The 27,273-nt window shown below is 38.4% G+C and overlaps 1 protein-coding gene and 1 pseudogene across 1 annotated transcript; both read right to left on the bottom strand.

Annotated features, from left to right (window-relative positions):
* Nucleotides 1-5,959: 5,959 nt before the first annotated feature.
* LOC114489693 lies at nucleotides 5,960-6,447 on the bottom strand (annotated as a pseudogene).
* A 5,846-nt stretch (nucleotides 6,448-12,293) lies between these two features.
* Nucleotides 12,294-13,646, bottom strand: LOC118498320 (zinc finger protein 501-like). The gene has a single exon (XM_036016174.1). The coding sequence runs from the start codon at nucleotides 13,644-13,646 to the stop codon at nucleotides 12,294-12,296; it is 1,353 nt and encodes a 450-aa protein (XP_035872067.1).
* Between the last annotated feature and the right edge of the window lie 13,627 nt (nucleotides 13,647-27,273).

Raw genomic sequence — 27,273 nt, 5'->3', positions numbered from 1 at the left:
TAAATCTTCTCTTCCTTACCCTTGAAAGCAGTCCTCATTCTCTGTAGGTAACACAACTGAAAGACACAAAATAAAGGTTCACAGATATGACACACAGTTAAATGTACATTGAAGATATAAGGAATTGTTCAGCAAATTACATTGCTGATTACTTCAAAAAAGTTTTATTTTTGTAAATATTTTATTTATTTATTTTCAGAGAGGGAAAGGAAGGAGGGAGAGAGAGAGAAGGGGAGAGAGAGAGAGAGAGAGAGAGAGAGAGAGAGAGAGAGAGAGAGAGAGAGGGAGAGAGAGAGAAACATCAATGTGCAGCTGCTGGGGGCCAGGGCATGCAAGCCAGGCATGTGCCCTGACTAGGAATCGAACCTGCAACACTTTGGTTTGCAGCCCACGCTCATTCCACTGAGCTACGCCAGCCAGGTTCAAAAAACTTTTAAACGTTTGCAGCAAGAACAAGTATGCTACAATGAGAAAAAGTCAAACAAAAGAGGAACAAAACAAGAGTTGTGTACACTTGGAAGCCAATGTGCACACATTCCCTGGCACACAATGGCAATAGGATAAGAATACTCAACATTATCAGTTGTTTCCTAGACACATAGAGCATCCAGTATATTCAACAGTCTCCCTCTTTGAAAGCATCTTCAAAACATGTGTTTCTGTTTTGCAGGACACACAGTGTTCACACCATAACAGCACACTGTGAACACATTAAAGTGCACCCTGAAAAGAATGAGTAATAGTTGAAATAGCATAGAAACCAGTGGACTGAAGACCATCAATATCAAGCATAAAAAGATATCCTGGGCTTTGAAAAAGTAGCAGACCCTATATTAAATGAAACTTATACACACACAAAAACAAACACACACACCCTGTGTTTAGACAAATTAGAGTTTAAACTAGGGGTGAGTGTCATTTCTTTTTTTCTCTTAACTTAAAGAATGCAAGTTCATGAAACCTAGTTGTTTACAATTCTGAACCTCAACAAGTATATCAAGACAGGAACCAGAAAACTAAGGTCAAGTCAGAAAACTAAAATGTATCTACAAAAACTGATACTACCTATATTGAAATATATTAATTACTTGATAAATAATTGAACATAACCAACCGAAAATAGGAACTTAGAAACATATGACAAGTTACTATCAGCAAATATGTGAATGACCATGATAAAAATGAAAAGACAGAAAATGTAAAAATAAGCCAAACAAAATGGGAAAGTAAAAACACAATACTCAAATTTAAAAATATATTAAAATGCAGAAAGAGTGATCACTTGCCTGTTCATGTCCCCAAAACAGGTGCCAGGCTCACAACCCAGGTATGTGCTTTTTCCCAGAAATAAACTGCAGACTTCATCTTTGAAGGATGATGCTCCACAAACTGCACCAATTGGGGCACAGCAAAAGCAAATAGGCCTTAATTCACTAAAATAAGAGATTATATGATATTTGGAGTTTTTTCTAATTATAACACCTAAAGGATATTGAAAAAACTACATATAATTAAGTGGCATTACAGCAAATATAAAATCCCCTGCACATTAAAGCAAACAAGTAGGATAAAATCATACCCTTTAGAAAGGAGGAACATTTCTGTAAAGTGTATCTCATAAATATTTAATATCCAGGTTATGTGAAGGACTTTTACAAAACATCATGATAAAAACAGGTAACACAATTTTTAAAATGGACAATTATATGTCAATAACTAATCTGTAAGAAAAAAAATGAGGAATTCACGACAATATGGGCAGATTGTTTCATAAATGGTCTGAGAGAAACTGAATCAATATATGCAAAACATTATAAGTAGATCACATTCTTATGACATATACCAAAATAAACTAAAATGGATTAAAAACTAAATTTAAGACCTAAAACCATGAAAACACTAGAAGAAAGGACAGCTGACAAATTCTGTTATGACTCATAAAAATATTTTTTTAGATATAACATGGTAGGCAGAGCAAACAGGTAAAAAAATAAGCAAAGAACAGTACAATAAGATAAATTTTTGCATAGCAAAGGGATTATCAAGGAAATAAACAAACCAATCTACTGAATAGGGGAAGAATTCCACAAACAATGCTAAATATTCAAGGTATACAAGGAACGTACACAACACCAAATAAACAATCTGATGGAAAAATGGGGAGCACTGGCTTGTGAGCAAAATGAATTGAGTGCTGGCCTGTAAACCAAAAGATTGTCAGTTTGATTTCCACTCAGGAAACATGCCTGGGGTTTGGGTCAGGTACCCGGTTGGAGGTGTGCAAGAGATGACCACACATTGAGGTTTCTCTCCTCCTCTTGCTCCCTTCATTTCCCTCTCTAAATATAAATACATAAAATTTAAAAAAATAGCATACTATAGAAAGAATAATGGGCAGAGGAATTAAAGAGATCTTTGTCAAAAGACAACATAAAGATGGTCAAAAGACATATGAAAAGATGTTCAATATCATTCATCATCAGAGTTATGCAAATTGACTACAATGAAATACCACAGCACGCCTCTCATGATGGCAATTATCAATAAATCACTAAACAATGACTACTGGCAATGATGTGGAGAAAGGACAACCCTTGTGCACTGTTGGTGAGATTGGAAATAAATTGGTGCAGCCACCGCAGAAAACCAGATGGATGTTCCTCAAGTATTTATAAACAACTACCACAGGACACAGCAATTTCATTTCTGGCAGTTATGCAAAGAATATGAGTATACACATTTTAAATGGTATATACATCCTTATGTCCACTATAGTATTATTTACCATAGTGAAGATACAGAATGGAATAAAAATGATTTTATTTTAGTGAAAATAGAGGTGTTCTGGGAAAAAGTCTGGCGATTCTTAATGTATCATAACAAGAAAGGTGTGCACCTCATGGATGTATCCAGGCAGCCAAGGAGAGTGGAGTGGACTGTGCATGGGTGAACAATGATGATTTCCGTGTACTGCCAGTGGGGGCAGCAGAGCCCATTGAGTCAGCATGCGTACTGTGGGGCTTTCACATTCAAAATGACTAGGAGAGTAAAGCAATGACTCTGCATCAAATATTCTGATAAGTTTCAACATTTCTGAATGGACTCTATTCACATGATTCAGAAGGCTGCACTCTGGGAGACTGGTGAATAGCAGCTCCTGTGCAAAAGTGCACTGTTCATGCATCATGTCTCATGCAGAGTGTTTTGGTGAAACATTCAATCACCCAGGTCACTCAGCTTCCCTATAGCTCTGATTTGGTACCATGCAACTTCTAGTTTTCTCAAAACTAACATCACCTTTGAAAGGGAAGAGATTTTACACTGTTCATGACATTCAGGAAAATATGATGGGGCAGTTGATGGCACCTGGGTAAACTGTGTGAGATCCCAAAGTGCCTACTTTGAAAGGGACTGAGGGGTGATTGCCCTATGTACAGTGGTTCTTCTATCTCATTCAGTAAATGCCTTTAGTTTTCAAATTACATGTCCAGATACTTTCTGAACAGACCTTGCTTAATGTCAAAAAAATTATATCTGAGCACATCTCCTTCAAGCAATTACTGATGATATGCATACTAAAAAAAATGAAAGAAAAGGATGACAAGTGTCACTTCCATGTTATTGATAAATTAATAAAACTTAATTGTATATACTGTATACTTTTTTAAAGATTGTATTTATTTATGTTTAGAGAGGGGAATAAATATCAATGTGTGTTTGCCTGTTGTCCACCAGGTATTGGAGTCCTGGTCAGCAACCCAGGCATCTGCCCTAGACTGGGACTGGAACTAGTGACCCTTTGGTTCACCGGCTGGTGCTCAATGCACTGAGGCACGCCAGCTAGCTCCACTGTATTCTTTTCAAGGCAAATTGATAACCAACTTTGCATCTCAATGCATAGTATTAACGCTTAAACCCCATATCACAAATCAAATGGTAAGGAAAAACAAAAGAAAACAGAAAAGCAATCATCATCATGAGGAAAGAAGAGAGCCATGGGCTGAGAAAAAGTGTTTGCAAGCCCTGACTGGTGTGGCTCAATGGACTTATGACCTGCCTTTCAGTCAGAAAGTCAGGAGTTTGATTCTTGGTAAGGGCTCAGGCCTGGGTTGTGTGCCAGGTCTCCATTTGGTGGTGTGTGAGAGGCAACTGAACAATGTGTTTCTTAGGCATCAATGTTTCTCTCCATTTCTCCCTTACCTCTGTCTAAAAAAAGATAAGGAAAATATTTTAAAAGTACATAGATTAAAAGGTGGTGTCTAAAAGACCCTCCACATCTTATGTGTTTTAGGAAGGGGATATTAAAAGAATGAAAATTAAAGAAAGTTCACATTCAAGTAACACAAAACCCCTATTGGAAAGGTTAGAATTCAGAACACAGAGAAGACAGAATTCTGCTGTGCATGTAGAGCAAACAGAACTCTCATTCCTTGTTGGTGAAAATATAAAATTCTAGAGACACTTGGGAAGAGTTTGGAAGTGCTCATACAACTAAACATGCAGTTACATCATCCATAAAGTGTACTCCATAGTATTTATACAAAGAGCTAAATACTTTATCTACACAAAATCTAACAAGGGGAAGTTTTTAGAAGCTCCATTTGTAAATCCCAAAAACTCAAAATGAAGATGATATCTGTTAACAGCTGAATAAACAGAAATGTATACATGAAAATTATATGTTGCCTTAAAGAAATAATATATCAAAACATGAAAGACACCTAAGTTCATAGAATAAAGATACTATCATCTGTCTGAGCCAGAGCTCAGTTCATTAGGGTGTCTTCTAGACACAAGAAGTTCACAGGGTTATATGCACCCCAAAAATATTCAATTGAGGATTTGCAAGATACATTTGCATACCTGTGTCAATTGTAGCATTATTCACAAAAGCCTGGTAGGTGGAAACAACCCTCATGTCTATGGATAAATATATTTAAAAATGTAGTATATATAGTGCTGGCTGCTGTAGCTCAGTGGATGGAATGCCACCCTATGAACGAAAGAGTTGCTGGTTCAATGCCTGTGTTGCCAGCCAGGTCCCCAGTAGGGGGCACATGAGAGGAAAATAAACATTGGTGTTTCCATCTCTTTCTTCCTCCCTTCCCTCTCTCTAAAAATAAAGAAATCAAATCTTGTAAAACATACAAAAATGTAGTGCATGTATACAATGGAATACTGCTCTTCCAGGAAACAGAAAATATGTTCTCACCTGATACCACAAAGTCAAACTAGAACATGTTCTAAGTGAAGCACAAGAGTCCCAAAGACACATGCTTTAGGATTCCACATAGGTGAGTTCTAATAAAGTGCAACTCAGAGAAAAGAAAAGGTGGTTACCTGGGCCTTGGTTTTCAGGAAAATAAGGAAGTGGTTGTTTAAGGATATTGTGCCATTTCTCCAAGAAGGACGTTTGCAGAATTCACATGCACAATTAAACAAGTATACTTAATATGACTTAACTGTACTGTTACAGGTAATTGAGAAGGTAGATTCTTATTTACATGGTTTCTTATCAAAATGTAAAATAAAAGTTCTTTAAGGGAGACAGCTATAAATCACTCCTTTTTAAGTTCAACTTTTTATCTTTAGTTGAGTTTATGTAAGAATCTGTGAAAAATTTCAAATCCACTGTATAAAAGGCTTTGCTTATCATTTATGAAATAAACTGAAAAATAAACTGTTTGAGGGCCAGCATTTACTAAATTAAATAATAGATTCTGTGAGGAATCATTAACTGATGTACATTTGACTAAAAAATAATGTGTGTTAGGTTACCATTCAGATTTATACAACAATGAAATGCAGAAAAGCACAAAAATGTACCCTTTCCTTGGTCATAAGAGAACTAAGTAGTTTTGAAGCTAAAGCTTCATTAAGCACCAAAACACTAAACAAAAGTGTCTTATTTTTAGGAAAAAAACATATATTTATTCATTTTTTGTTCTTGGCATACATTTCAGTTCTTTCCCATGGAACCCAAACCTCAGGCAATCCATTCGGTGTTGCCAAACCTGGAACTTCCTCTATTTCTTGATAATAAACCCATTCACAAATGAGTTGTGCAAGGCAGTCACCCTTGTTAACTTCAAACTTTCCTTTGCCAAATTTGAACAATACAACACCAGCATTTCCTCCATAATCTTCATCTACAAAAAGAACTGCTACATCTAAGAAGTGTTTTGTAGCCATGCCAGAACATGGAGCTAGTCTTCCACAGCACTGAGCAGGCAGAGTGGTCTGACTGTCGGTTTTCACAAGGACTTTCTCCATAGGTGGCACTGTGTAATCATTGGCACTGTGCAGGTCATAGCCAGCCACCTGCGCAGATCCCTTGGCCGCAGCAGTGGCGACCTCTGAGAGCAGGAGGGAGGGTATTCCTGGGCCACCCTCTTCTATAGGACACTACTGCTTGTTGGAGGATATGCTGTGTAGGTCTTGATGTCATGGTATGGCAAAGCAGAATGCCGGCACAGGTTGTCACAGAGGAACAGGAAGTCGAGAATCCAATCTTTTCAAAAATTACGTTCAATTCAGAAAAGCTGTTTTTTAAAAGATTTTCTTAATTTATTTTTAGAAAGAGGGGAGAGGAGGTTGAGAAACATCAAGGTGAGGTGGCCTCACATGCGCCCCCTGCTGGGGACCTAGCTCACAACACAGGCATTTACCCCAAATGGGTTTCAGCCATGCACAACTGTTGAATGAAAGCTATTTCTGTAACTCAAAGGACCTAACAGTCACTGACCATTAAACAAGCACAGAAAGAAACAAGATACCTCATGAACAGTGTAAAGAAGAAAACAGACAAATGTGCACTGAAATTTAATGTCAATTGCCATATGGCTGATTCATATTGGAATCACATCCCACAATGTCTTAAAACTGATCTTAAAACTATTATTTACTTTCCTAATATGTAAGTAAATACTAAAACGTCACCCAACAAAGTTTAGAGAATTTATCATATAAAAGGAATCACCCTGGAAAACCAGTAGTGATAACTGACTGAGACTGAGAGATGATGACATCCAAGTCTTTCTCTTAAAGCACCTGACACAGGCTTACAGGGACTCACAAGCTCTGACCTTGAGCCTTTGGACAGCAGAATGGAAGGGGCTAGAGGTATTCAGGGAGTGAGTCAACTGTCTGGCTTCAGGGTTAAGGTGGAGGGGAAACATTCTCCCACACAGAAGTTATCTGAGGATATTTTTCCCTGCTGAGCCCTCCCTACAATAGAGCCAGAAGGTGCTGTATCCGAGTCCCTACCTACCTGACTAATGCTATAGCCCTGTCCTAGTGATTCCCTGAGGCCTTGATCCACTCCACTAGAGAATTCACCCAAGCCATATCCATTGGTTTTCCATACAAATGGCCCCTCTTCCCTTATGGTGCAGACTCGCCTAAATCTCTCAAACAAGCTGCATCTGGACTCTGCATGGTCTATGCCCCTCACTGAGTGGCCATGGGAAAGCAAAAAGACATTTTTCTTTCCAGATTATTTTATTGTTGTTCAAGTACAGTTGTCTCCATTTTTCCCCACCAGTATCCTCAACAAACTCATCCCTAGGTAACCCATTGATCTTAACCACCTTCAAATTTTCCCATGTGTCCTTTATACATGTTCCTGAAAACCCGTGCCCTCTTTCCCACCATTATCCCCTGCCACTTCCCCTCTGCTTTCTGTCAGTTTGTTCTTTCTGTCGATATTTCTGGTCATATTTTGCTTTCTTGTTTTTATTAGTTTCCTATTTTAGGTGAGATTATATGGTACTTGTATTTCACTGCCTGGCTTATTTCATTACCATAACGCTGTCCCAAATGTTAGGAACCTCTTCTACTCTACAAACCCTGACACACATATTCGAAAAAGCCTATGCTCCCCAATGTTTATAGCAGCACAGGTTACAATAGCCCAATGCTGGAAGCAACCTTAGCTCCTTTCGGTAAATCAATGGATCCACAAACTATGGTACACTTGCACTAGCACAGGGACATTTTGAAGTCAAACAGAAAAGTAGATTGTCTCTGGTTGGGGAGGGACTTTGCTCTACAAGAACATCACTGACTCTAAGCTTTGTAGGGTCTTCCTTGCAGGTTCCAGAGGGTTAAATTATGTCAGAACACATGACAGCTCTATCCAGGGTTCCTGGGATTTCTGTGTCAAATTCTAGGATTTCAACCATGTCCTTCATGAATGACATCCTTGCCAGAAAAACAAAATTTAAGAAAAGGAAAAAGGATTAGTGTTCAATTTCTCAGCAACATGCAGATTCTCCAGGTCCCCAAAGCAAAGCAAACAGAGCCAGAACTTGGTGACCCTGGAGTCCAAAAATAACGTAATTGTATACACTCCACACTTTTTTTTTACCGATTGTATCTATTGATTTTTAGAGAGGAAGGGCTCTGGCTGAAGCTGCTATTAGAATAACAGAGGTCAGTGGAGTAAAAACACAATTTTGAAACCATGTAGGAGCATGGGAAACTGTGGGAGACTGGCTGGCTCTCTATGACAGTGAAAGAGTTAAACCTGGACTTTTCAAAATCCTTTCCATTGAAGCACAGCTTCTCAAACCACACTTGAAGGTCTGGTTTGCTCTGTCTCCTTTGGGTTTCTCATCTGGGGCATCTGCATCTCCAATCCCATTTACCTGGGGGGGGGTATTTAGTTATTTCTGCAAACACCTCAGCACTCCTTCATCTGCTCCAAAAATGTGATCCACTGGCTTACAAAACACAAGACCTGTGTACAAAATAAATATTATTATTTTTATAGATTACCCATTTCCAATTCACATTGTACTCATGTAACAACACTGAAGGAAATTAAAATATTCTAGAAGATTAGTTCCCTAAAATGAGGTGACACAATACCTCAGTCTCCTACCACCTGACCATAGCTGTTAGCTTTGCTCTGACATCTTCCGCCACCAAACCACAGGTCCACCCAAGCATTTTCCAGAAGCTTTTCCATACATGTGGCCTGTGCTGATCCTGTGTCAGACTTTTCTAATATCTACCAAACAGGCGACCTGACTACTGCATATTCCATAACACCTGCAATGTGACTTTTGAGCTGATGAAAACTGCAGCTGGCCAGTTTCTCAGTTTGACCTCTCCTGGGCACCTCTAAGACAAACTAAAGTACCAGCCATCCGAAGATCTTTTTGTATCTCATAGCAAGTCACCTAGCAGGGCAAAAGTGGCAGCACAGGTAGATGTCCCCAAACTAGGACATGGGACAGACAGCTCATTTCATGCCAAAGAACCACCAACAACCTCAAGTAGCAAACTGGAATAGCAGTCTTACTGGTAACCAGAATCACACTGAAGTAGGTTCAGCTTTCAGGGAACAGCTTATGTGCCACAGCACTCGGGGTTTGAGGTTTATTGTTATGGCTTCTCCCCATAGTAAACTGGCCCACATGTAATCCCACCCCATTCAAGTACAAGAGAACTCAAGGCTAAATTACAAAAGCAGTGTGTACACTGCCCACAGTGGTAGGAGGGCACAACCTGAGCCCCCAGCTCGGGTGAACAGGGAGCCTGTGCCAGTGGATTCTTTAGGACACCTACTAAATAAGTCCACCTTAAAGGAAAAGGAACATGGCAGCTTTACCATATATAGACAAGAGAACAGGGAGGTGGCCAGAATCAAGATGAATGGAAAGAACAGAACTGAGAAACATAGAAATTAAGAGCTATCTGACAGTAAGCAGAGGGGATTTGGGAGGAGTTAATGAGAAAGAAAGGCAGAAGGGTTTTCAGGAACAACTATACAGACCACATAGACAAAAATTAAGGAGGTTGGAATCAGTGCAGAGAGGTGGGGGATAAATGTAGACAACTGTACTTGAACAACAATAAAATAAAAAAATAAATAATAAATAAAAATGAATACTTTCATTTTCCAGGAAAGAAATATCACAAATTTTCAGTAAGCAATTATCTGTCACTACTACACACCTAGATTCTAAAATTAAGTCCAGATCCAATGTCTTTTAATCCTGTAACCTGTCAAATAGTAACAGTATAAAATAATCAAGATACATTGGTTTTTAATGTGAATCAATAAAACTAAACTTTATTTACGTAATGACAGAAATATTAATCTGAACTCTGAAATTATACTTGTTTGCATTTCTTAAAAAATATGTTGGTGTTGTTGAAGAACAGTTGTCTCCACTTTTGAAAAGTACAATTTGCCTTGCTGGTGTACCTCAGTGGTTGTAGCACGGGCTGAGAACCAAAGGGTGGCCAGTTAGACTCCCAGTCAGGGCACATGTGTGGGTTGTGGGCCAGGTACCTTGAGGGACCATGTGGGAGGCAACCACACATTGATGTCTCTCTCCCTCTCTTACTGACCCCCTTCCCTTCTCTTAATAATAAATAAATAAAATATTTAAAAAATTAGCATTTTTTTATGCAGTGCACCCTGGTTCTGTATAGTGAGTGGAAGTTCTATAAAAGACCACAAGATGAGTTGAAGCACATCTTCTTTCCCACAGAGCCTGAGACATGTACACAGCAGGCCTACAACAGCTACATGTGAAGATGAGGCCAGATGCTGGGAGACTATAGGAGACCCTAGGACATGTGATTCATTACATGTTCAAATACAGAGGACTTTGGGTTTCTTGAACTAAGTTTAGATTGTTCAAAATGAACCAAATGGCACGATCTTGGTAAATTGTGCAGAGATCTTATCTAATGGTTATGTATGGTGAAAGGCCTGAGGTGGAAGGAAGACTGTTGCTCAGAGCAGCTGCCAGTAAGTCAGGTCAAGAAGGGACATTTAACTGTGACTCTGTGAGATGCTGCCTCATATGTGAAATTGCAAGTGAAGGTTGCAGCAGTTCAAGGATCCAAGTTAAAGAAAATAAATGCCATGACAGCAATATTATAATGTAGCATAGCTGAACTCTTCAAAAAACACTTATCATCTACACTTATTATGAGAATGTTCCACTAGGTACAATGGAATACATCAATACATGGGGAAATTTTCCACATTACTTAATGTCAGAGGCCACCAAGAAAACCCACTGCTAATGCCATAACTGCATTAACATTTTTTTAACATTTCTGTGTCTTACTATCACACAAAATAGCATGACTTACATTGTAACATACAACAAAATTCTGAGTAACCTTAAAACAGCACCTTCATTTAGGTTTTTTGATACATTGCACATTATATTGTCCTCGATCTTCTACAGAATGTATTTGTGAGTGATGCTTACCTAATATACGAAAGTTCATCGGTTGTTGAGGAATGAACAATCAACCCACTGATTTCACACACACACTGGGAATAAAAACAGTAGCATCATCTTCTAGGAGACTGGGATCAATTTAATATATCCTTGTCAAAATATTTCAAATGCTGTCAATATACAGCAGTTGATATTCTGAGTAATTATACCTAGGTAGACATGGATCCTCTTGACATTTTCAAGCACACTGAAAAGTACTGACTGATACTATAGATAATCACAGAAAGTTTAAAATAAGTAGTCTGATTTAGAGCAATACCTAAAAGCTATCATTAAATCTCTACTCTGAATTATGATATTTTGAAAGCGATTTTCATTTGCATGCATTCATGAATTTTTATACCTTTCAAGACATTTCCAGGTATAAGTTCCTTGGGATTATGTGAACTGTGTAAATTCACAAAAGTCTTTCTTTCTTTATGAATGTAGAATCCCACCCCACTATGCATTCCAGTACATCATGACGCTGTAGGTCAATGTATATGATTTTCGACAATTTCCCTTTCAATGTGTTTTTTTTTTTCTTTATGGTGTGGGATCTCTCACGCACCATAAGAAGTGAATGTTGAAAAAAAGCTTTAATTTGGTGAGTAAGCTTTGTTTATAGGATAAAATCTTGCTATAATTTCTACATTTGTACAGTTTTTCTCCAGATGGCTATCTCCCATTCTGGGTAATGCAGCTGTGATCACTAAAAGACTTGTTATATACACTGATTTTACATGGTTTATTTCCACTATGAGTGACCCAATGTTAATGTGTAGCCAAAGAGTCAACATTTATAAACCTTGAGTCCAGTATGAATTCTCTGAGGATAAGTAACGGTTTTAGTGGCTAAAATCTTTCTGCCATTATGTACATTTAGAAGGCTTCACTACAGTATAGATATATTTTATGATGAATGAGAATTGAGGAGTGTTTAAAAATTCTGTCACATTAGGTATATAAGTAAGGCATTTCTTCTGTGAATTATTTGATGTTGAGTAAGGTTTGAGGACTATAACATGGTTTATTACATACTCAGCACTTACAAGGCTTCTCTCCTATATGAACTTTCTGATGCAGAGAAAGGTTACAGCACTGGTGAAAGGCTTTACCACATATTTTACATACATAAACCTTTTCATGAGAATGACCTCTCTGATGAAGAATAAAGGTTGAGGAGCATGTAAAAGCTTTGCCACACTGTGTGCATTCATAAGGCTTCTCTCCAATATGAATTTTCTGATGGCTAGTAAGTGTTGTCAGGTGCCTAAAGGATTTCCCAAATTGTGTACATTCATAAGGCTTCTCTGCAGTATGAATTTTCTGATGCCGAGTCAGGTGTGCAGTCTGGCTAAAGGTTGTACCACATTGTGTACATTCATAAGGCTTCTCTCCAGCATGAATTCTCTGATGGTGAGGAAGTGTTCCCTGGTGTCTGAATGCTTTCCCACATTGTGTACATTCATAGGGCTTCTCTCCAGTATGAATTCTCTGAAGGTGAGTAAGGGTTCCCGGGTGTCTAAAGGCTTTCCCAGATTGTTTACATTCATAAGGTTTCTTTACAGAATGAATGTTCTGATGTTGAGTCAGGTATTTAGTCTGACTAAAGGTTTCCCCACATTGTGTACATTCATAAGGCTTCTCGCCAGTATGCATTCTCTGATGATTAATAAGTGTTGCCAGGTGCCTAAAGGATTTCCCACATGGTGTACATTTATATGGCTTCTCTCCAGTGTGAATTTTCTGATGTTGAATCAATGTTATCTGCTGCCTAAAGTCTTTCCCACACTGTGTACATTCATAAGGCTTCTCTCCAGTATGAATTCTCTGATATTCAGTCAGGTATCTAGTCTGGCTAAAGGTTCTGCCACACTGTGTACATTCATAAGGCTTCCCTCCAGTATGAATTTTCTGATGTTGAGTAAGGGTTGAGGGGAATCGAAATACTTTCCAACAATGTGTACATTTATAAGAGTTCTTTCCACTGCGAACATTTTGGTGGCAAGTAAGGTTTGAAAACTGTGTAAATGCTTTGTCATATTGTATATATTTATACGGTTTCCCTGCAGTATGAACTCCCTGATGACAAGTAAAGGTTGAGGACCACCTAAAAACTTTTCCACATTCTCTATGCTCATAATGCTTTTCCCCAGTATGAATTCTGTGATTGTGTACAAGTATACAGGACCCTATAAAGGCACTGTCACCTTCGCTACATTGGAAAATATTCTTTCCTGTATACATTTGCTGATATTCATTGAAATCTGAAGACTGGCTAAAAGCTTTACCACATTCTCTATATTTACTAGGCCCATGCCCAGTGTGAAATCTGTGATGATGGGTAAGGGTTGAGGTAATCTTAAATGCATTGTCAAATTCTTTGCACATATTAGCCTTTACTGCAGGATAATTTTTTTATGTAGATTTACACCTGAAAAAAAATGACCTGTTTTACCACAGACATTACAATTGTGTTCTTTTCTGAAACATATTTTTTTAAGTGTATTTAGATTGGGTATTTGATTGAAGACTTTCATGCATGGTAAATATTGGTAAACTTTCTGCTCAACAGCAATATTTGTTTCTTCATTGCTACCTGAAGATTCTTTAAACATGTGATATCTTTACTTTGCTTGGTTTTCAGCTTCACAATAGGAAAATTCTGATGAGTATTGTGATTTGACATTTCATCAAAGACTTCACTACCTTCATAATGGCTATCTGGAAGCTGAGTCTTTTGATGTACATTAGGATTTGACGCGTGGATAGAATTCTTCCAATTTACATTGCATTGACTACTTCTGCCTGAGTCCCATGCACTCTAGTAAATATTGAATACAGAAAGGCCTTCTGTGACAACCATAACTTCATTAAACATGTGCACTTATTCCCAAATAAGCATTCAGTGATCCTTATTAAACCACGTTGGTTGTACTAAAAATCACTCCCAAGTTCATTAAAATATTATACAATTAAACAAAAAAGATTTCTAAAAGAAGCATATTTACTTAGTAAAGGCATTATCAAATTGATCCCATTTAAGCTTGATAAATGCATTTTAAATGACCACATTATAAAAATTATTGACTAAAATGTATTCTCACTCTACATTTTAAAAATTGAAATGATTACACACACCACAGATCATTAGGTTTCCTACATTGTTCAGACTAACTTTAGGACAGGAGGGTGAAACTCATTTTTCCAGGGGTCACATCAGCCTCCAGGGTGCTTTCAATGAGCCACATGTAATTTTAGGATCATACAAATGTAACCATTCCTTCACTACGGGCAAGGAGATCGATACTGCCACCAGGTATAAATACAGTGCTGGGTTGGATAAAAGAAGGTGGAGGGCCACATTTGGCCTCGAGGTCCTGTGTTTGCCACTTGCTCTTTACAAGAATATGTACACTTAAAACATTATTTTAAGTCCTCTTATTTGGAAACATATTGTAACTGATTTAAATTGGAAGTTTTCCTAAATTTATAATATTTCTCACAGCTTTAGATAACAAGGATTTTTCATGAATAATTTTTCAAACTTAGGTTTCTCCATGTAAACACCCTTTCTATCTTGTCCTACAGTCCTTTGACAGCATTAAAGGCACAACTCTCACATCTTACCAGTGTTGCTTCAAAGAATAAATCTTCTCTTCCTGACCTTTTCAAAAAGTCCTGGTTTTCTGCAGATGACACAGCTGAAAGACACAAAATAATAGTTCACAGGTGTGAAAACAGGTCAATGTACATTGAACTTAAAAGGAATTTTTAAACAAATCACAGTGTTGAGTACTTCAAAAAACTTTACATGTTTGGAGCAAGACCAAGTATGGTACAATGAGAAAAAGGCACATAGAAAAGGAACAGCAATTGCTTACATACAGCAATCACTGAGCTCACATTCCCTGGCACACCGTGGAAATAGGATAAGAAAAATCCACATTCCCAGTTCTTTTCTAGACATGTAGAGGGTCCAGTGTGTTCAATGATCTCACTGTTTTCAAGCATCTTCAAAATGCATGTTTCTGTTTGGCAGGACACACATTGTTCACACAAAAACAGCACATGGTGAATACATTAAAGTGCACACCGAAAAGGAAGGGTAATACTTGAAATGCCAAAGTAACTACTGGACTGAAAATCAATATTAATCATAAAATAATACCCTGGGCTTTGAGAAAGAAACTGACAGTATATTTAACTTGCACTTCACACACACTCAAAAATGAACACACACACCACTTTTTTTTACTGAAATTAATTTCTACACTGAAATTAGAGTTTAAACTGGGAATAAGTGTTTTTTGTTTTTTGTTTTTTTAACCTGGAGAAAGGAAGTCCATAAAGCCTAGCGGTTTACAGTTCTGAAATCCAACAATATATCAAGACAGGAAAAAAATCAAATCAGAAAATTAAAATACATCTACAAAATTGGCACTAGGTGTATTGAAATGTAATACCTACTGGATAAAGAAGTAAAAATACCCACCTGAATATAGAAACATAGAAAAATATGACAACTGCTTAATAGTGGCAAACCTGTAAATCACCAAAATAAAAATCAAAACAGATAAAGTGTAAAAGTAACCCAAACATGGAATTGGAAGCTGAAAAACAAAATATTCAAATTGAAAAATACATTAAAATATAGAAACATCAAGCAGTTGCCTGTTTATGTCCCCAGCCAGGGAACAGGCCCACAACCCAAGCATATTACTTTTCACAGAAGTAAACCAGAGACCTTAGCTTTAAGGGATGTTGCTCCACAAACTGAGCCACTAGGGCCAGGGCAAAAGCTAAAAGCTCTTAATTCACTAAAAGAAGAGTTTGTAGGGCATTTTTTTTATTATAACACCCAAAGGAAATGCAAACCAGAAAAAGTAAAGAAATAGCATTACACCAAATATAAAAACTCCTGAATATTAAAGCAAACAACCAGTGGGATAAAATCACATCCTGTAGAAGGAGGAAATTTTCTGCAATGTGTACCTGGTAAGTGGTTTATACCCAGGTTATATGAAGGACTTTTACAAAACATCATGATAAAAGAAGTAACCAAATCTTTAAAATGGAAAAATGTATGTCATTAACTAATTTATAATAAAAATCAGGAATATACAATGAGACCAGAAAATTCTATGATAAATGGTCTGAGAGAAAGTGAACCAATACACATAAAACATTGTAGGCGGAACACTTTTTAATGGCATGTGCCAAAATAAACTTCAAGTGGATAAAAACCTAAATTTAAGACCTGAATCCATGAAAATACTAGAAGAAAGAACAGCTGACAAATTCTGTAATGACTGTTAAAAATATTCTTTTAGATATAACATCGTAGGTAGAGCAGACAGGAGAAAAAAATAAACAAGACTACAATGACATAAGTATTTGCAGAGCAATGGAAATCATCAAGAAAACAAACTAATGTAGTGAATAGTGGAAGATACTCACAAATAATGCTAAATATTCAAAGGATACAAGGAACTTACACAACACCGAAAAAAAAAAATCTGGTGGAAAAACATGGAGCACTGGTTTGTGTGCTGAATAGATCTAGTGCTGGTGCCTGTGAACCAAAGTATCGCCAGTTCAATTCCCAGTAAGGGCACATGCCTACAGTGTGGGCTAGGTTCAGTTTTCATATTACACATCTCTATACCTGCTAAACAGACTTTGTTACACCAAAAACATTATCTCCAAACATGTCACCTCCAAGCAATGTCATGATTTCTTTATGGAAATTATGAAAAAAAAGGACTGCAAATATAAGTTCCATGTTACTGAACAATTACAAAAACTTAATTGTATGCACTGCACACTTTTTTTTGTAAAGATTCTATTTATTTTTATAGAGGGGAAGGGAGAGAGAAAGAGAGGGAGAGAAACATCCCAGTGAGGTTGCTTCTTGTGTGCCCCCTACTGGGGGCAAGGTTTGCAACCCAGGCATTTGCCCCAGACTGGAAATCCAACTGGTGACCCTTTGGTTTGCAGGCTGGTGGTCACCACACTGAGGCACAGAAGCTCAGGGGACCACATACTTTTCAAGGCAAGTTGCAAATCAACTTTGTTTCTCAAATTCATAGTATTAACATTTAAACTGATGTCTCAAATGAAGCATTAAGAAAAAAAAAAAGAAAAAGCAAGCATCATCATGAGAGAAAAGAAGAACCCATGACCTGAGGAAAAAAATATATATATATATTTGTATGCCCTGACTGGTGTGGCTCAGTGGACATAACACCTGCCTTTGAACCAAAAGATCAGCAGTTGGATTCTCAGTAAGGGCACAGGCCTGGTTTGGCTCCAGATCCCCATTTGGTGGTGCGATTGAGGCAACAGATCAATATGTTTTTTAGGCACTGATGTTTCTCTCCTTTCTTACTTACCCCTCTCTAGAAATAGATAAATAAAATATTTTAAAAACATATAGATAAAATGATGGTGTCTAAAAGACTCACAACATCTTATGTCTTTTAGGAAATGGACATTAAAAGAAGGAAAATTGAAGAAAGTGCACATTCAAGCAATAGGAAACCCCTGCTGGAAAGGTCAGAATCCAAATCACTGAGAAAAGCAAATACTATTGTGCATGTGGAGCAAACAGAGCTCTCATTCCTTACTGGTGAAAATACAAAATGCTACAGCCCCTTGGGAAGGGTTTAGAAGTCCCCTCACAACTAAGCATACACTTATTACATAATACAAAAAAATGTGTTCCATAGTATTTAACCAAAGAGCTAAAAAGTTTATCTACACAAAAGCCTATGTGGGACTATTTTTGGAAGTATCATTCATACATTCCAAAAATTCAAATCAATGAAGATATATGCTAACAGGTAAATAGAAAAGGAAACTGAAATATAAACAATGAAATATTATTTAGCACTAAAAATGGTATATCAAGGCATGAAAGAAATGTAAATTAATAGAATTAAGAGAATTTATTCCATCTCACCCACTGCTCAGTTGGTTTAGCATCATCTACATACACAAGGGTCACAGGTTATATGTCACCCCAAAATATCGAATTGAGGATTCAAAAGAGACATTTGCATATATGTGTCAATGGTAGCATTAAATACAAAAGCCTGGTAGGTGGAAACAACCACCAGGTCAATGGATGAATACATTAAAAATGTAGTATATTCAGTGCCAGCTGTTGTGGCTCAGTGGATGGAGTACTGGCCTGTGAACAAAAGAGTTCCTGGTTCAAATTCAAGTCTGGGGTCATGCCAGGGTTTTGGGCCAGTTGCCCAATAGGTTTTGCGCAAGAAGCAAATACACACTAGTGTTTCCCTCTTTTTCTTTTTCTCTCCCCTTCTCTCTAGAAATGAATGAAATCTTTCAAAAAGTTATAAAAATGTAGTACATATATACAATGGAATACTGCTCTGCCTGGAAATAGGAAATATGTTTTCACCTAATACCACAAAGTCAAACTGGAATATGTTCTAAGTGAAGCACTTGAGTCACAGAGACACGTGGTGCAGCTTTCCACTTAGGGGGCTTCCAATGGAGTGCAACTCAGAGAAAAGAAAAGGTAGTTACCTGGGCCTTGGTTTTATAGAAAAGGAGGAAGTGGTTGTTTAATGGATATTGCCACATTTCTGTGAGATGAAAGTTTTCAGAATTCAGATGCACAATGACACAAATAATCTTAATGTGACTTAACTGTACCACTAGAGAAAGTTTAGAAGGTAGATCTTTATTTACATGATTTCTTATCAAAATTTACAATAAAAAATATTTAAAAGAGACAACTATAAATCTTTTGCTTAACTTTAACTTTTTATTAACTTTTAGTCCAGTTTATGTAAGAATCTGTGAAAAAAAATCAGATACAGAGGCCCTGGCTGGCGAAGCTCAGTGGATTGAGCGTGGGCTGGGAACCAAAGTGTCCCAGGTTCGATTCCCAGCCAGGGTACATTCCTGGGTTGCAGGCCATAACCCCCAGCAAAGCACATTGATGTTTTTCTCTCTCTCTATCTCTTTTTCTCTCCCTCTTCCTTCCCTCTCTAAAATAAATAAATAAATAAAATCTTTTAAAAAATCAAATACAGCGTATAAAAGACTTTGCTTATCATTTGTAAAGCAAACTGAAAATTAAGCTGTTGAAGGGTCAGCATTTACTAAATTAAATAATAGAATTTTGGGGGAGTCAGTAACTGATAGACATTTGACTAAAAAAGCAATGTGTGTTAAGATGCCATGCAGATTTGTACAACACCCAAATGCAAAAATACACAAAAATGTACCCTTGCCTTGGTCATAAGACAACTAAGTATTTAGGAAGGTAAAGCCTGATTAAGCACCAACACACTAAAAAAAAAAAACTGATTTTTAAGAAAAAAAAGTATGTTTGCCACTTTCTGTTTTCAGCATATATTTCAATTATTTTCAGTGGACCCAAAACCTCCAGGACCCCATTCAATGTCTTCCACTACTTGAACTTCCCCTATTTCTGGATAATAAACCTGTTCACAAATGTGCTGTGCAATGTGGTCACCCTTTTAACTTCACGGTTTCCTTTGTCAAAATTGAACAGTACAACACCAGAATCTCCTCCATAATCTTAATCTATGACACTAGCTGCTACATCTAGGAAGTGTTTTGCAGCCGAACCAGAACATGGAGCTACTCTACCATAGCACCCGACAGCAAGGATGATCTGAATGTCAGTTTTCACAAGGGATTTCTCCATAGGTAGCAGTGTGTGAGCATTGGTACTGTACAGATCACAGCCACCTGCTGGTCACAGGGGTGGCGTGCTCTAGAGCAGAAAGAAAGGTATCCCTGAACCACAGTCTTCTGCAAGACACTACTGTTGCTGGAGGAGATGGTGTGCAGCTCTTCAGGCCATGGCATGTCATAGAAGAATGTGGGCACAGGTTGCCACAAAAAATCAGGAAGGGGTGAATCAAATCATTTCAAAAATTACATTCAACTTGGAACAGATTTTTAGAAACATTTTATTTATTTTTATACAGAGGGGAGAGGAGGTGAGAATCACCACTGTGAGGTGGCCTCACATGCACCCCATTCTGGGGACCTAGGTTACAACCCATGCTTGTGCCCCAACAAGAATTCAGCCATGTACATATATAAAATGAAGACTATTTCTGTAACTCAAAAGACAAAATAGAGATTGACCATTAAAGAAGCACAGAAAAAATCAAGATCCTTCATGAACAGTATAAGGGAAAAAAACAGACAAATGCACACTTCAATTTAATGGCAATTGCCATATGGCTTATTCGTATTTTGAATTGAGTCCTACAACATCTTAAGTATTCATCTTAAAACTATCATTTACTTTCCTAATATGTAAAAACTCCTAAAAATTAAAGTTTGGAGAGTTTATCATATATAAGGAATCACCCTGGTAAAGTAGTAAAGATAATGACTGACTGAGACTTAGAGATGCTGATGTCCAGGTCTTTCTCTTAAAGGGCCTGCCACAGACTTACAAGGATTCACACGCTCTGACCTTCAGCCTTTGGACAGCAGATTGAAAGGGACTAGGGAAATTCAGGGAGGGACTCAACTGTCTGTCTTCAGGCCTAAGGCTGGAGGTGGGACATTCTCCCACACAGAAGCCATCTGAGGCCATTCTTCCCTGCTGAGCCCTCCCCACAATAGAGCTAGAAGTGCTGTATCTGAGCCCCCTCCAACCTGGCTAATGCTGTAGTGATTCCCTGAGGTCTTGCCCCACTCCACCTGAAAATTCACCCAAGCCATATCCTGTAGATTTTACATACAAATGGCCCCTCTTGCCTCCTTGTACAAACTCTCCTTAGTCTCTCAAAGAGGCTGAATCAGTCCTCTACCTTCTCTGCACTGCTCACTTGGTGGACGGGGGAAAGCAAAATGACAATTTCTTTCTGCATTTTATTGTTGTTCAAGTACAGCTGTATCAATTTCCCCCATCACTCCCCCACACAGCCATCCCTACTTCCCCACATTGATCCTACCCCCCTTTAGTTTTTCACATGTGTCCTTCGTTCATCTTCCTGAAAACGGTTGCCCTCTACCCCCATTATCCCCCTCCCATCTCCCCTCTGGTTACTGTGAGTTTGTTCTTTATTTCCATGTTTCTGGTTACAGTTTGCTAGCTTGTTCTTTTTGTTGAGTATTTTTTTTATAGGTGAGTACACATGGCACATGTCTTTCACTTCCTGGCTTATTTCATTACCATAGTGCTCTCCAGATCCATCCACACTGTCCCAAATTTAGGAGACCCTTCTACTCTAAGAACCCTGATACACCTATTCTAAAGAACCTATGCCCACCATTGTTCCTGGCAGCAGAATTTACAATGGCCAAATGCTGGAAGAAACTTAAGTGCCCATCAGGGAATGAATGGATCAGCAAACTACAGTACAGGTGCAGAAGTACAAGGGCATTTTTCAGAGAAATAGAAAAATAAATTTTCTCAGGTTGGGGAGGTGCGTTGTCATACAAGAAAACAAGCAAGTCTAAACTTTGTAGAGACTTGTTTGAATCCCCAAGAGGGTTAAAAATATAATTCTAAAAACAACACACGTCCCCAAGATTCATGGAATTTCTGCGACAAACTGCAGGATCTCAACAACTTCTTTCATGAACCCTGTTCTTGGCACAAAAACAAATAAAAAAAGTGAAGAAGGCTTAGTGGACAATTTCTAAGCAACATGCACAGATTATCTCAGGTCCCCAAAGGAATGCAAGAGGAGTCTGGCCAAGGTTACCATCACAGTCTAAAAATAGCTTAATTGTATACACTGCACACTCTTTTTAAAGATTGCATGTTTTTATTTTTAGAGAGGGGGGGTTTTGGTGGAAACTGCTAGTAGGATAACAGAAGTCACTGGAGTCAAAACAGAATTCTGAAAGCATGTAGGAGCATAGAATACTGTTGGAGACCACCTGGCCCTCAATGACAGTGAAAGAAATAAGCCTGTGTTTTCAAAATTCTTTCCATTAAGCACAGCTTCCAAAACTACACTTGAAGTTCTGTCTTCCTCTGACACCTTTGTGTTACTCACATGTGACATCTGCATCTGCATTATCACCTATCTCGGGGTGTGGATATTGACTTTTTTCTGGAAACATCCCAGCTCTCCTGCATTTGTTCCAAAAATGTGACCAGGACTGGCTTAGAAACAACAAGACCTGTGTACAAAATATATATTATTATTTTTTAATCGATTCCCAATTCCCAATCCATGTTGTGTTCAGGTAAAATCACTGCAGGAAAATTAAAATATTCTAGAAGATCATTTTGCAAAGTCCTGTTTCCTGAAGCACCTTAATTGTTCTAACAATACATACATTTTTCAGTGGGTTCCTAAGGACCACAGTTCTTGAAGCCTTTATTTTCTACAGAAGATAATCTCCAAGTTCTCCCTTGTGATTATGAACCTCAAAGCCTACCATAAAAAGTCAAGCTTCCAAAAGATGCTATATAAAGAAAATACTGTGGGTGGAGCAGGCAATATGAAGGGAGTCAGCCTCACCCAGGGAGACCAGGTTGCCGTAATTCTCCAACATCACATCTGAGTACAATTTCCTCTGAGCTGGGTCTAGGAATTCCCATTCCTCCCAAGAGAAATCTATTGATATGTTTTTGAAGGTTAAAGATTCCTGGAAACAAAAAGAGATAAATTTATGAAGGAGACACAGCACAGTTCTCAGTGTCATCTAACATGAAAAGTGTTAGAAGTTGTTTTGACCTAGGAGATACCCTGCATCATTCAGTAAGGCCACTTGGACTCTCTAACAGTCTGTAATGTATTTTGTAACAAGTGAGATAATATATGTCTACAAATCCACTGAAAAGACATTACCATTCAGGAAAATAAACTTTAAAATGAAGGAACACACACAGGCATATGTAGTTGAGTATTATATTTATATCATTCAGAATCATCTGTGTATACTTCTCAGCTAAAAAAGGCATGGTGAGTTGAAAATGTAACTAACTTCTTTAGGTTTCATTCAGGGAATAAAAACTGTCTTTATGTTAAAAGGCAGATTTTGATTTAAGAGTTGTGGGTGACGCCTGCGTGTCCTCATCTTTCAGAAGCTCACTTAAGTATGTTGGATTGATTATTCTGTTACAATTGTCCCATTTTACTCCCCTTTTCCCACTCCATCCTGCAAACCCTCTCCTCTAAAATTGCCTGAATAAGTTCATGACCATGGGTCCTACAAATAAGTTCTATTAATTCTCCGTTTTTTATACTGTTTTAAACCCCCCTATTTTGTACCCACTGTTTATGCTTCTTCTTCCCTGTACCTTCTCCCCCATTCTCCCCAGCCCCCTCCCTGCTCTTCACCCTCCATAGGATCTCCATTTCAGTGAATTTGTTCCACTCCTCATTGTGTGCTTAGTGTGTGTTTCTTTTGGTTTTGCTTTATAGGTTCAGATGTTAGTTGTGTGAATTTATTGTCACTTCACTATTCATATTTTTGACCATGTTCTTTTTCTTAGATTAAGTGCCTTGAGCATTTCATAGAAGGGCTTGGTGATGAAGAACTCCTTTAACTTGACCTTATCTGGGAAGCACTTGATTTGCCCTTCCATTTTAGATGATAGCTTTGCTTGTTAAATTAATCTTGGATGTAGGTCCCTTCCTTACATGACGTTGAATACTTGTTTCCAACCCCTTGCTGCCTGCAGGGTTTCTTTTGACAAATCAGCTGCTAATGTCATGGAAATCCCTTTGTAGGTCATGCTGCTTTTGTGTTGCAGGGTTTAAGATTATCTCCTTGTCTTTTGTTTTGTGTAATGGAATTGTCATCTGTCTTGATGTGTTCCTCCTCAAGTGCAACTTCTTTGGGACTCTAAGAGATTCCTTTACTTGCTTGCCTATTTCTTTCAGACATGGTAGGTTTCCCTTCATTATTTTTCAAATCAGTTTTTCATTTCATAGCTTCCTTTACCCCTTCTGGTACCCCTAAGGTTAGAATGTTGGAAGGTTTAAAGTTGTCCCAGAGGTCATTCAGCCTCTCCTCATGTTCTCAATTATTGTTTCTTCCTCCTATTCTGGATGAATGTTTAAGACAGAAAACTGTAGTTGAACAACAATTAAAATTTAAAAAAAATACTCATGCTGATAAAAAAATGAAATACAAACCTAATAATAGAAAATAAGTTAGAGCTATTGTTTCTTAGTGTTTTATTTCTTTGAAAATGTTCCTGTATCATTTGTGGAGAGGTAGATGTTAACAATTGAATTGTATTAAACATGGGTTTATAATGTGATTCTTGTAAAATCACCTGAAAGTATGAAAAGTGATAATGTAGAGTATGTCTGCAACATGACTGTGCAATATAACAAATGTGTACAGTAACAGCCTCACTGGTTACATCCTTCATGTCAAAAGCCAATGACATCTATGAAATAAATGCAGGGCCTTCATTTTCAAAGCAAACTGAAGTTGTAAAGATGACAACAGTGTACAGATGAAATATGATAGTTTTTTCACACCCATCTATAATTATCTGCTAGACTCTTGTTAATGATAAAGGAAAATCTATTAACTCTACACTAAAGAGGGCTTCTCAGCCAAGTGACTATCAGGTGGATTGGAACAATGAATATTCACTGACTGGGGCATGCAGAAGGATATGTCCTTATGGGTGAAACACTGCTGGTGAAATTCATTAATAAGAAAGTCATTATATGAACAAAATCATAAGTAAACATTCAGTTTTACAATGTCAATCCACAGGTACCTCTCATATTCAGTAAACTATATATTTAACTAGGAAGACTTTCTTTTCAATTGAATGACAAAGTCCATTCTACTGACTGTTCTTTTTCAGAACATTCACAGTGATTCTCACTGGAAAATCTGCATTTTCTCACATCTGATATACAGAGGTGATGATTCAGATATATGAACTTAACCATACATATACCTCCTCCACCAATACCCCAGTCTCTGAGTCCATCCCATCAAATATACAGCACACAACTGACATCCAAGATTGACCTGTCACAGAGATGAGTTCAGTGTTTGAAAATTATTGATTACACGCAGGAATTCCTCACATGGGGATGCCTAGATAAGGAGAATTCACAGATGGCCCTAGGAAAAGGAGGAAATTACTATACATACACTATTGACCTTGAGAATCATAAGAAACAGAAAACAGTAGAAAAAAACAACTTCAGTACCCAAGAAAATGAAACAAAAGGAATAACAGTCACTGATTCAGAATCTAATCATAATAAGATTAATCAGAGTCACAACCTCTGACTCAGGAAACATCTTTTACCTGAGAAGCTTCTATGTCCTCCTGGTGCTGATCCTCCTTCTCCTCTAAGTTCTTTTCTCAGGAGACCATGTGCTGAGGGGTCAAGTTTGCATTTTGAGAATGTGTCTTCAAAGGCACATACCTTTCATTTAATCCCACCACAATCACTGGCAGAAACAGGTGGAAATGCTGAAAGGCCCACCCTCTCCTCTCCTTTGTCACAAGGAGGCAGGTCAATAAGCTGCTACCTGGAGACCACACTGGGTTTGTTTTTCTGTCTTCATGTGCTCTCTCCTCTCACAGAGGTCCACAAACTGCTCCAGCAGTAACAATGTGTGTTGCTCTCCTGAACCCCACACCCAATAGAGCATTTCATTATCTTCCCTGAAGAAAGGCTGCTCTCCCCTCTCACAGATGCATTCCAGAGTCCTCCTGCTCATCAGTGGGTTCACCTGAGCATGTCCTGGAGCACTTCATTTAACAATGATCCCTCACAGGAGAAGTTCACTACCTGTGTGTGGGAGCGCACAGATGATGTCACTTCTTAGATCTTCTCAGGTAATCTAAAAGAATCCAAAAGGGGCACAGTTTAGGTGTAAAAAGTGTGCAGAGGCCTTTTGGATCAAGTTCCCACCTGGCATCCATGCCCTGCTTTGCTGCCCCTGCCCTGGCTTTCACAACTCCTCTCCTCCAAACCACTCTCTCTATCTGAAGTGCATCATATTACCCAGGGAGGATATCAAAGGGGGATTCAGCACATCTTCACCCTCAGAAGGAATTTGGTCTCCATAGGCTGTGAAAAGTGAGGCACAGATTCTGTGCTCTACCTGACTTGTGACTATAAATGGTGAGCAGTGGGCTGACTGCTCAGGCAACATCTCTCAGCAGCAAACCCACAAAAGAAATGGGGAGACACCTCCGCCAGGAGGGCCTCAGTAATTCGGCAAAAATGGCCTATGCACCTGGCAGCAAACAGGTCAGGATGTAGGGGTGTCTCACCTGTATTCTGGACACACAGCTGCGGGAGGCGGGACAGTGAGCATTTCAACCACAGTAGCGATCCTCTGGCTTCACTTGCACAGGGATGTGAAATCAGAGGATCAGTATGGAACTCGAAACTCCACACCCATGAAGATTAGTAAGACGTCTCGGTTCTGTAACTCCTTCCCATAGTCCCATAAGAGCGCATGCGCACTTTATCAAAGTTCACACAGGTGGGAGTCTGAGCAGAGCACTTCCCATGATGGGCGGCATCTGAATACAGGCCTGGTGAAGAGGGAGACGTTGGGGGGCAGAACTGTGCAGAGGTCCCTGTGTTGGGGCCCGGATCCTTGTCTACATATTTCTCCTTGGTCATATCCCTTTTCGTTTTTGGTAGCAACATATATATTTTTATTATTATTTTAAATCTATTTTATTGATTAAGCTGATACAGTTTCCCCATGTCCCCCACATATTCTGTACACCCTGCACACCCCTTCCCATCCAAATCCCCCCCCCCGTTTAGTTCATGTCCCCAGGTCATGCATGTAAGTTCATTGGCTTCTTCATTTCCCATGCTATTCTTAACCTCTTCCTGTGTATTTTCTATGTACCACCTATGCACCTTATTCTCTGTACCCTTTCCCCTCCCTCCCCCTCCATTCCCTGGCTGATAACTCTCCATGTGATCTACATTTCTGTGCATCTGTCCCTGTTCTAGTTGTTTGCTTAGTTTGTTGTGTTTGTTTTGGGTGTGGTTGTTAATAACTATGAGTTTGTTTT

Source organism: Phyllostomus discolor, chromosome 15 (assembly GCF_004126475.2).
Source record: "Phyllostomus discolor isolate MPI-MPIP mPhyDis1 chromosome 15, mPhyDis1.pri.v3, whole genome shotgun sequence".
Classification (NCBI taxonomy): domain Eukaryota; kingdom Metazoa; phylum Chordata; class Mammalia; order Chiroptera; family Phyllostomidae; genus Phyllostomus; species Phyllostomus discolor.
The sequence above is the reverse complement of the archived record's forward strand: the minus strand, read 5'-3'. Positions and strand labels throughout refer to the sequence as shown.

Bases quoted from the DNA above. Each gene is read 5' to 3' on its own strand.
- LOC118498320 (XM_036016174.1), bottom strand. From the start codon at position 13,646: ATGTGCAAAGAATTTGACAATGCATTTAAGATTACCTCAACCCTTACC.